This window comes from Dendrobium catenatum, unplaced genomic scaffold (assembly GCF_001605985.2).
Source record: "Dendrobium catenatum unplaced genomic scaffold, ASM160598v2 fragScaff_scaffold_542, whole genome shotgun sequence".
NCBI classification, from domain to species: domain Eukaryota; kingdom Viridiplantae; phylum Streptophyta; class Magnoliopsida; order Asparagales; family Orchidaceae; genus Dendrobium; species Dendrobium catenatum.
The window spans coordinates 1,573,738-1,584,224 of NW_021319004.1; the positions used below are offsets into that span (position 1 = coordinate 1,573,738).

Genomic DNA, 10,487 nt, shown 5'->3' on the forward strand with positions numbered 1-10,487 from the left:
TAGTATAACTCGGTATTTGCTCGATAAAGCCCGGTATAACTCGGTATTTGGTCTTCAAATGATTATATTCTTCGTTATTGCTCGGTATTTGCTCGGTACAACTCGTTTTTTGGCGGGAATTTCCCTCCGACCGAACGTTCCTCTACGTCCGGTCGGAGGACGTAATAATTGTTCTTATTTGAGATGATTTTATTATTATTTTTTAAAGAAACTTTCAGTATGAAAATTAAAATTTTTGTACTAGAAAATTGCTTTAAGAAACAGTAAGAAAGCTGTCTTAAAAGAAATATAAAATTTCTTGGAATATAAGCCTATTTAATTTATTTTGGTGGATAGGGATTATAGCAAATTCCCCCAAAATTAAAAAAAAGGATTATAGCTTGTCTACAACAAGCAGTACCTTAGATGGCCGCTTGTCCCAGCTTTAGGGTGAATTATTCCGGACATTCAATCCAGATGCGTCACGTCATTCAAATACACTAGGATCCGGTATATTTTGGTGACGTGACGCATCTGAATTGGTGTTCTGACGAATCCGGAACCCGGACGTAATAATTTGCCCATCTTTAGATAGGAATAAAAGTGGTTCATAAATGTTCCTTGACTGGAAAGAGTCAAAGATAAACAAAAGCTGCTTGATAACTCTTTTTTCCTGGGTTTGGTAGGAATTATTTAAAAATAATAATAAATAAATATTTAATTTGAGATATTTTTACTGATATAGCAAGATAGATATGTAAATTATAGTATACCATCGCTATCTTTAATTTTACTAGTATGCCACCTTAATTGATAAGCTCTAAAAAAATTACAGCAACTTTCATTACTGGATTTTTAATATTGTAAGAGACTTGACTACTAAACCATCGTATAGGTCATGGCGTCATGCCTAAGTTGCCAAAGGTTCAGTTTTACAGTACTCCGATAATAAATTTACAAGAGTAGAGTAATATTTTATATACCAGCGGTGCACATGTATCCAATGCACAAATAGATTAATAAGAGAGTTTGAGAATACTAGAGATTTTTGATATGGAAAATTTCATAAGGTAAAACTATAAGGGCTTGTCTAGTTGAAGAGATTTCATTATATATGTTGCGGGTTAGAATATATGCGGTGATAGAGTTGAAAATTTTTCGGCTCAATCTTGTATGGATATCCAACACATAGACAGAGAAAAAAATGTAACACAAGAATTTTTATGTAGAAACCCTGGAAATGGGAAAAATCATAGGGCCATGCCAAGTTGAAAGGATTACACTAGTGTTTGTTTTGGTTACGAGTGGCTGACTCGTCCCTGAAACTGAGGACAATCAGATTACAATAATATTGGATTGAAATTCAATTATAAACAGAGATAGGAAATCCGATGATGTAAAGTGGTCGGGCGAAAATTCGGCTTCATGTGACTATCGATTAGAATTCCGACTTCAGTCGGCTGTCGGGCAGAACTCTAACACCAATTGACAGTTGGGCAGAATTCCGACGTCAGTTGACAGCCGGGTGAAAGTCTGGTGGTGGTCAATGAAGAGTCTCTTCCTTCCCTTCCTTTTCTTCCTTCTCTTCTTGCTTGCTTGCTTAATTCTAGCGTCAGTTGGTTGCCGAGTGAAAGTCCGGCAGTGGTCGAGGAGGAGTCTCTTCCTTTTATTCTTCCTTCTCTTCTCTTCTCTTCTCTTCTTGCTTGGGGTCTCCCTCTCAAGAGAAATGAGAGATCTATTTATAGTTTTCTGAGTGTGGCATGGCTAATAAATAGGAGGAAGATCGAGGATAAATTTGGAGTGATTTGATTGGACGATCGATATTGAATCCCTTGATCGTGGACCGTTTATTAGGCATTAGAAGGCTCTAATGATATCAGAATTTGACGATCTTGGGTTCGTTGGATTTGTCTCATCGAGCCACTCGATTCGATTATAAGCATATCATATTTGGAAATTGTTTGATAATCCAAATTATGGATTGAACCTTCCAAATATGCTTTGGGTCTTTGATTTGGACTCATTTGGGCTCAGAATGAGTTGAATTTGGTGTCATTGGGTTCATATTTCCGAGACTTTCAGTTCGACAGTAAGTTTGCTAAAATCGGAGTTCAGATGATCTTCAATTTAATTTTTGAAGTTTCCAATTTGATTTTTGCCTCGAGATTCGTGCCCGATCAAGATAATTTTTCAACCCTGATTCATCCTTTGATCTCTTAGGACAGAGTATAGCTTCTCATACATTGCATATAAGGCGATTGAGCGTGCATTAAAGTTGTTAGCTGGTAACTCACTCCTAGTAAGTATAAGTGCAGATTGTAAACATCTCTTCAGTCTCAGCACAATCATATTCAACTCTTTTAAATTTTAAAATCTAAAATCCAAATTCAAAGGATAATTAGAGCATTTATTTCCTGATTAGTAACAAATAATATCAATCAAATTTAAGAAATTTAATAAAATATTTGATTGCTTCTCTTGAATCCTTAATTTTGGTTGTTTTCTATGTTCTAAAAGTAATTTCTTTGTTTAAAGTACTTTCTCCTTTTTTTTTTCAATTTTTTTTAATAATTTAAAGTATTATTTCTAAGGCTTTGTCTGTGACAACTTTCCTACTGCTTCTTAAAACATCTATTCAATACAAAATTGCTAATTTTTATACTAGAAAGCTGTTTTACGCGGCAGTAAGAAAGCAGTACCAAACGAAACCTAAATCTCGGTCATTTATATACTCACTCTTATAATGTTGGCAACACCTAATACAAATAGACAGAAATAAGCTTCCACCTCTAATACTATCTTCCAAATTTTAACATTTTTGTAATGTTTGATCAATTTGCCATATAAATATTCTTCAAACTCTTAGCCAACTTTATAGAAAGCGAATGCTTACCAAGTAGGAAACCAAATATTTTAGATGTGGTATGCATTTCAAAGTCTCTTCTAAAAAAAAATAGTGCTGTGATGGATGTGGTGACGACAAGCCACAAGTTGCCTGCCTACCCCAAAAGTATGCTTCTCCAACTTGTCTAGCAAGAAAACTCTTCAAGACAATTAATGCACAGCTGAATTTTTAAGCATTGAAGATTATTCCATAAGAACATTTTGAATATTGCACCAACCGCAGCTACCAACCAATCAAAAGGGAGCCTTCCCAACTAAACCTTCTTCCATCATAGATGCCTTCTCACGTGGAAATTTTTTTTAGTGTATGTACTAGATATTCTATATTTATAAACGAAATTATTGTATTGAAAATAGGGTAATATATAGGGGTTTAAATAAGTCTTTTCAAGTTCAAGCTACCTATGGTTTGAGCTTGAGCTTAGAAATTAATCATGTTCAAGTTCTAACTTGAGCTCAATTTAAAAGCTTGAGCAAATTCTTGTATTAAAAATTTTAAACGAGTTGACTCGAAAGGTAATGATCTAAGCATGGATTGACATAACTATTGCTTATTAGCATATGGAGCTCATCTCACGAGCCATTTTTTAAGCCAAATCCAAATAGTCTCTAGTTGGGCTATACTGAGTTACACCCCTAGAATAATATTATGCCCTTGCATGCCTTCATAGGTACTTAGCAGATAGTCGATGTGTTACCAAGAGATGACTCTCATCAAACGGGCCCCATAGAAGAATTTTTCATAGGAAGGAACATCATGCCTTATATGTCGGGGCATACAAAGAAATATCCTCCTCTCAGGGGCAGCAAGGAACCTCGCAAACTGAATAACTAAGCACTCGCCTCAGGGGACAAAGGTAGTTGACACAACAACTCGTTGCTACCTGAGGTGGGCACCTTCGTCTCAATACATTCAAGTTTAACTAAAGTAAATTACCTACCTAGAGAGCCTTCAACTCAACCTTCCATGAACAGCTGACCACTGAGTTCATCTTCTCTAAAGCAATCTCACTTGTCTTTTCCTTTGGGCAATCCAAGACTCCATGCAGGTCATCAATGGCCCTTCGACACCATTCAACCATCAAGCACCACTTAATTGCTCAAAAATCCCCCACAGACTCATGCAATCCTATTAGGTAGCACTAAGCTCACCCACACTGTAGAGTTCGCTTAGTGCAAACTCGACACTATCGAGTTCACGCAATGACATATGATTAGAGCTTTGTAGCCCCCACTCTCCCTCGATCAACAAAGAGGTGACATGTGTCCAAGGTAGTATGTGTAGCATTGCACTTTTTTAATTTTTTTCATGTACAATTTTTTTATAAGGTCATAGAGAGATGCTTAAAATAAAGGACTTAGCCCTCCAATCACCCAGGATGCCTTGACCCAAGGATTATAATATCATCAGATTTAACAGCTTTTTCACATTTTACATTTCTTAAAACCTCTCAAACTTCGGCTTTACTAATATGATGATAAAAATAAAAATCTTTATTTCATTTAAGGGTGTTAAAGTCACTAAAGTTTATCATATTCTCATAATCTTCATTAAAAAGCTTATTGAAATATCTCATCTACCTACATTCAATATCCTCAAATAATGAAAGCAATTTTTAAACTTCATCCTTAATGCATTTTACTTGAATTAAAATGTGGATTTAGTGTTTCTTGCAACCCTCAAAATCTTATAAATAAGAGGCATTGATGAGTATTTTCCATCTTTTGAATCTTATGTGACTTAGGCCCTTTTTTTGTCTAATTGATATTTAAGTATTTATCATAGCTTCTCTCTAGTGTTTCCCCATACTTTCCTCTCTCAAACAGGTTCTAGGTTGTACGCTCACAGGTTAGCTTGTTAATAAGGTCTAGTTGATGAACTCTTGCAGACCGAGGAACAGTACAGTCGAGAACTCAAACATGAAGTAAAGCAGGAAGAAGATGAACAGTGAAATGGATGATTTCGTTGACTTAACTGATTTCATTACAATGGTATAAATAAGAATATCCTCAAATAATGAAAGCAATTTTTAAACTTCATCCTTAATGCATTTTACTTGAATTAAAATGTGGATTTAGTGTTTCTTGCAACCCTCAAAATCTTATAAATACGAGGCATTGATGAGCATTTTCCATCTTTTGAATCTTATGTGACTTAGGCCCTTTTTTTGTCTAATTGATATTTAAGTTTTTATCATAGCTTCTCTCTAGTGTTTCCCCATACTTTTCTTTCTCACACAGGTTCTAGGTTGTACGCTCACAGGTTAGCTTGTTAATAAGGTCCATTATCATTCACAGGTATATGTATGTACAAAAAAATTATGAGTTATGCTCCTCAAATAATTTTACATGCCAGCCGCCTGCTTCTTCTATGTATATATTAATATCTAAATTGTAATTACATGAGACAAATTGGAGGTGCATAAGCAAAATCACATATTACCTAACACTTTATCTTTGTTTTATATTTTTCTTCACTCACGAGCTGCGACCTTTTTGTTCAATAGAAGTTTTCTAAATTGTCAACTTATATGACAACTAATCCCTTAAAACCCCTTATTCTATGATTAGCTTCCATGTCTTCTTGCCAGACTGTGCAACAATTATTTAGTGATTTACATTCCCAAAGCGTCGCTGGAGCCTTTGCATACAAACAAGTGTCATTTATCTAAGTTGTTTCTTGGACAATAAGGACAGCAGAAATAAGCATATTTTACATGTCTAAAGGATGTTAGGTTCACTAAAAAAGAAAAATATATATAAAGTCTAGTAAAATAATCATTATTATTTTTCCTACCGAAAATATTTGAAGTCACTTTTATGAATGCTGATTTTTTATTTCAAAACCATCAAATCAAAGGACTCCTTGTTCCATCCTGTTCCCTGCATAATCCTTCCACACGGTAATTAGAGCATATCTTAAGGCCCAAATTGGTCCACGTAATCTGCACCAAATTTGTGGTTTTGCAATGTAAACAGGCCCGAAATCCCAAGTTTTTCAACTCGTATCTAACGCATTATTCAACAATTAAGAACATTCAAATATCTCATAGGATTTCTTCTTTTCATCCACCAACCAAGTAACATCCATAGCTATTTCATTAGGTTCAATATTCAACGGTTGAATTGCCTCAATATATAGGGGTTGTTTGGTAACAGGATTTAGGCCGGATTTGAGCGAAATCCAGCCAAACCGCCTAAAATGCAAAACCAAATCTCTCAGTAAATGAAAGCCGCCGTAGACGGAAAATTACCACTTTTTGTGACAATTCCCGGATTTCTGAAATCCTCTGATTCGGCGGATTTAACACTCTGTTGGCGCGAGAGGGAAGAAGACTCCGCTTGTTTCAGGATTTAACAATCAATAGTCAAACAGTCACACAAGATTTATCATAAATGTTACCAAATAGTTTTTAGGATTTAACCCCCCAGCGGATTTCATAAATCCGGATTTAGAGGATTTACGAAATCCTACTTAAATGAAATTTTGGGTGCTACCAAACAGCCCGTTAATGTCAATTATATTTCAGAGGCTATGAAAACAATTCCATGAATGGTAGAAAAGATCACATCTTTTACTCGTATAACTTTACAATGGGGAGAATACAACAATTCAATTCAGAAAAGATGAAATATCTTTCTCAGATTGAAAATCAGATACTAGCACTTCGTTTAGAATTAAAATCTTTAGATATCGAAGTGCTTTTCAGGGTGAAATCATCAACAGTATATCCAACAATATCAAATCTTCCTCTCTCACTATTCTCCCGAAATTTTACGTAGTCCTGACAAATAAATGGTGGATACATTCTACTGTTTTCTTTTCCCACTAAATCTTCAGGAGCTTTTATCACCTTTTCATCCTCAAAGCACCAAAAGAAAGCCATTGAGAATCTATTAACACAATGTTTTAACACCACCCTGTGTTCGGATGATCTCAGCCGTCCATTGCTCCAAGCTTGGAGCAAGTCTCCAATGTTCACTACCAATGTTCCTTCATTTGGTGTTAAGTTCACCCATTCCCCTCTCTTTGATCTTACCTGAAGCCCACCAATCTCATCCTGGTAAAGAATTGTGATGCAGCTCATATCTGTATGTTTTCCAAGCCCTTCAATTTCTCCTGTATCAAAGTTCCCTGGAGCTGAGTAGTTGTTAATCCTAAGGTATCCATGGCACCTAATGAATTCAGATTCATGGTATTTCTTCTCAAATCCATCTTCAAGACAATTCAAAAGAATAGAGATAATCTTCTTTGATAAATCAATCATCTTATTTCCATATTCTTGCAATACTTCACTGCAAAAATAGTAGAGCTAGGTTGTTTAGCTGAGTTAGAAGAATGAGTGCTAAGAAAATCAAAGTATTTACCAGAACTCCGAATTGGCTCGTTGAAATAGTACATTGCTTGATTTCTTAGCTGAGTTATAGAAGTCTGGACCAGAAACTCGAAGACTTTCGAAGAAAGGGGATGCAATGAAGTGAGGAGTGTAGGTATTGATGCTGGCTGATGGTCCTAGCTTGAGCTTAATATCTAAAGGCTGGTTAAAAACTTCTTTGCATAGGATGTAGATCTTATTGTAGAGTTCCTTGGAGATTCCATGGTTGGTGATGTGGAAGAAGCCCCAATCACGACAAGCTGAATTGAGAACAGAGAGAACAGAAGGATGTAAGGGTTGGGAGACATCCAAGAGAGGAAGTTGAAGAGGAGTCATAAGAGAATCCTGCATTTTAGAGACGGTGAAAGATAGAGATTCTGTTAAGTTAGTTTCTGAGTTCTATTTAGTTGGTTGGGTACCTTTTTATAGGATAGATGTAATGCATATTAGATGGATCTATAGAAAAAGTTGGATTATTTTATGCCCATCATTCCAAAATTTCAGGAGCTTCTTTCCTGCTTGTTGAGGCACTTGACAGTATTTTAAACAAAAAAACAATGAAAAGGTATGAAGCTTAAAGTATTCCAGTTCAGAGCACTATATTTAATTTAGTCTGCATGTGCTGTTTGTCCTTGTGCGCATTTATGTTATATATATTGATAGAAAGAGAATGGTTGGGGCGAGAAAGGGATTTATTCATGTCAATTGCTATAGCTTGGAGTAATCTAAGGCAGATCTATATGGTCAACAACGAGAAGAAATGCAGCAGCAGTGCTTTCCATTAATTCCTATTTAACTACTCAAGTTGTTCATTGACTTCCAAACACATTTTATAGAGGGAATTTAACATGAGTAATGGTATAATTTATGCGCTCATACTTATTTAGATTAAATTGATCAAGTCATCGAGAAACTGAATTTAGTTCACCAAGTTGCTGAATATGAATCAGCTCGGGCCACTTACAACTTGTTACATAACTCAGCTTGCCAAATTTGAAATTCCCTTTAGAATGAAGTCGTCCAATAGCTAAGAACTCTTTGGGGTTGTATAGGCCGTACTTTAGGCGGATTTGAGCGAAATCCAGCCAAACGACCTAAAATGCAAAACCAAATCTCACGGCAAATAAAGCCACTGTAGATGGAAAATTCCACCTTTTCGTGCTAAATTCCGGATTTTCAAAATCTTTTTTATTGCCGGATTTACAAAATCCATTGGCTAAAGAGGAAAAGTCCGCTCATTAAATCTTTTCTATAGACAAACACTCACACAAGATTTAATAGGATTTATCATGAATGTCACCAAACAGTTTTCAGGATTTAGGCCCCCTTAGGATTTTCGAAATCCGGATTTAAAGGATTTACGAAATCCTAATTTAATCAAATCATGAGTTCTACCAAACACCTCCTCTAGGTAGTCTAGAAATAAAGAAGTGAGGAAGGAGCCAAAGAGGTGATCTTGATGATCTTGATGATAAGGCAGATACATCATCATCAAAAACAAAACGAGATGACAAATTAAAGAAGACGGATACGAGAACGTTAGAATAAGCCAAAACATTTTGTAACAGATGAGAATTGAATTAAGAGCAGGAGAAATATTCGGAGGGTCGATTCAATTACATACAGGTAATATCAACTTCCAAATTTGCAAGCCAGTTGGTGGCACGATTTCCAACTCTGAATATCTGAGCAAGTCTGTGCTCAATTCTAGAAAGATCCATTTTAATTTTCCTGAGAAGATAAAATGTGCTAAATCTACCAACAATTGCAGATACGAAAGTCTGATTAACTTAATTTGCATGAACTTCCATCTAAAACTCTGTTTATCTTGTATGTAAGCATAACTCGTAGACCCCTAAGCCCATTGGTGCATAAAATCTCGTGCTTTATAGGTAAACTGTTAGGGCATCACATACCTTCCTCTCTCCGTCGGACCCGCCGTGTCTCCTTCGATCGAGCAGCCATGCCGCTAGTGCTCGTCTTCTTCTTTGACTAAGAGCCGCCTAGGTCTCCAGTCTTTCTCTTATAGTCAACCAACATTCCTTTCTTAAATAATAATAATAATAATAATAATAATAATAAACTAACATCCTTTCTAACCTTCAGGAAAAAAAAAAAAGCAATCATTTCTCACTCTAATGATCTAATCCTTTGACTTCCTCCTCTTCTCGTCTGTTTCTGCTCTTCCCCATTTTCATAGCTTATCTTCTCGTCCTCGAATCCAAAAACTCATTTTTGTACTTAAAAAATATGGGTGTCAATTCAGGTCAATCGATCAAATTTGGATCTAATGTGATTGCACTCATCAACGGGTCAAATTTGGATCGAATTTGATTGGACTCGACTGTAAACGGGTTGATCCTAACTAGATCTAGTTTTATAAACGGGTCAGATTTGTCAACCCGGACCCGACCTGTATGGGTTATCGGGTTGACACGACACGACATGCGAACAACTACAAAGCAGAGCAGAGAATGCGGAGCAGAGCGGGTTTGTTGAGTCTGGCGGAGCGGAGACATCGACAGTAAGTGCGGCGTGCAGGATGGACGGCAGCAGCGGTAGCTTGGTCGCTCGAGCAAGATGCGGATGCAAGTGCGGCTATGCAGGCTGGACCGACGGCTGCGACACGTCGACACCTGACAAGGACCGACAGATGTGGACGAGGACGTGATCGGATGTGGCGAAACTTGATGTGACACCAGTCCTGACACGTGGGATGACCAAACGGGTCAGTTCAGGTTGTCGGGTCAACATAAACTCGACCCATTTTTCAAACAGTTCTGAAATCTGAACCCGGAATCGACGTGTTTCACAAATGGGTTGACCCGAACCAAGATTTTTCCGGGTCGGGTTTCGAGTCGTGTCAACTTTTGACACCCCTATTAAAATATATAATAATACTCTAAAATATAGCAACTCATTTTTAATCTAACTTCGATTTTTTAATAACAAAAAAATATTTTGTGTATATTTTTTCTTCAATTAGCTCTATTTCTTAGCAACAGAATAGCGTTGGTGAACAGTGCGGTACTTATAAAGACATCGCACGGTTCACAACAATAACATAGATTTGCGTTCGGCATCGGGTTTAGCAATTGGCAAACAATATATATGTGTTTGTAGTTCGGTTGGAGATGCTCTAGATAAAATAAGATTAGCAGTTTAATTTTTTTACTAAATTAATTATTGTGTTATTATTTATTATATAAGGATTTATGTTTAATATAT

At 36.3% G+C, this 10,487-nt stretch overlaps 1 protein-coding gene across 2 annotated transcripts; it reads right to left on the minus strand.

Annotated features, from left to right (window-relative positions):
- Positions 1–5,717: 5,717 nt before the first annotated feature.
- LOC110111895 (gibberellin 20-oxidase-like protein) lies at positions 5,718–9,460 on the minus strand. Of its 2 annotated transcripts, XM_028694700.1 has the most exons (3): positions 9,176–9,460; positions 7,252–8,990; positions 5,718–7,179 (listed from the first exon to the last, which is right to left on the minus strand). In XM_028694700.1, exons 2-3 carry the CDS (start codon positions 7,608–7,610, stop codon positions 6,537–6,539), a joined length of 1,002 nt encoding a protein of 333 aa, XP_028550533.1. In that variant the 5' UTR covers positions 7,611–8,990; positions 9,176–9,460; the 3' UTR covers positions 5,718–6,536. The 2 variants fall into 2 exon arrangements, with proteins under 2 accessions (XP_028550533.1, XP_020699611.1); XM_020843952.2 differs by having other exon boundaries at positions 7,252–9,460.
- Between the last annotated feature and the right edge of the window lie 1,027 nt (positions 9,461–10,487).

Coding starts and splice junctions, on each gene's coding strand:
- LOC110111895 (XM_028694700.1), bottom strand. CDS start 7,610: ATGCAGGATTCTCTTATGACTCCTCTTCAACTTCCTCTCTTGGATGTC. Junction 7,180..7,251: donor CGAGCCAATTCGGAGTTCTG/GTAAATACTTTG, acceptor CTATTTTTGCAG/TGAAGTATTGCAAGAATATG.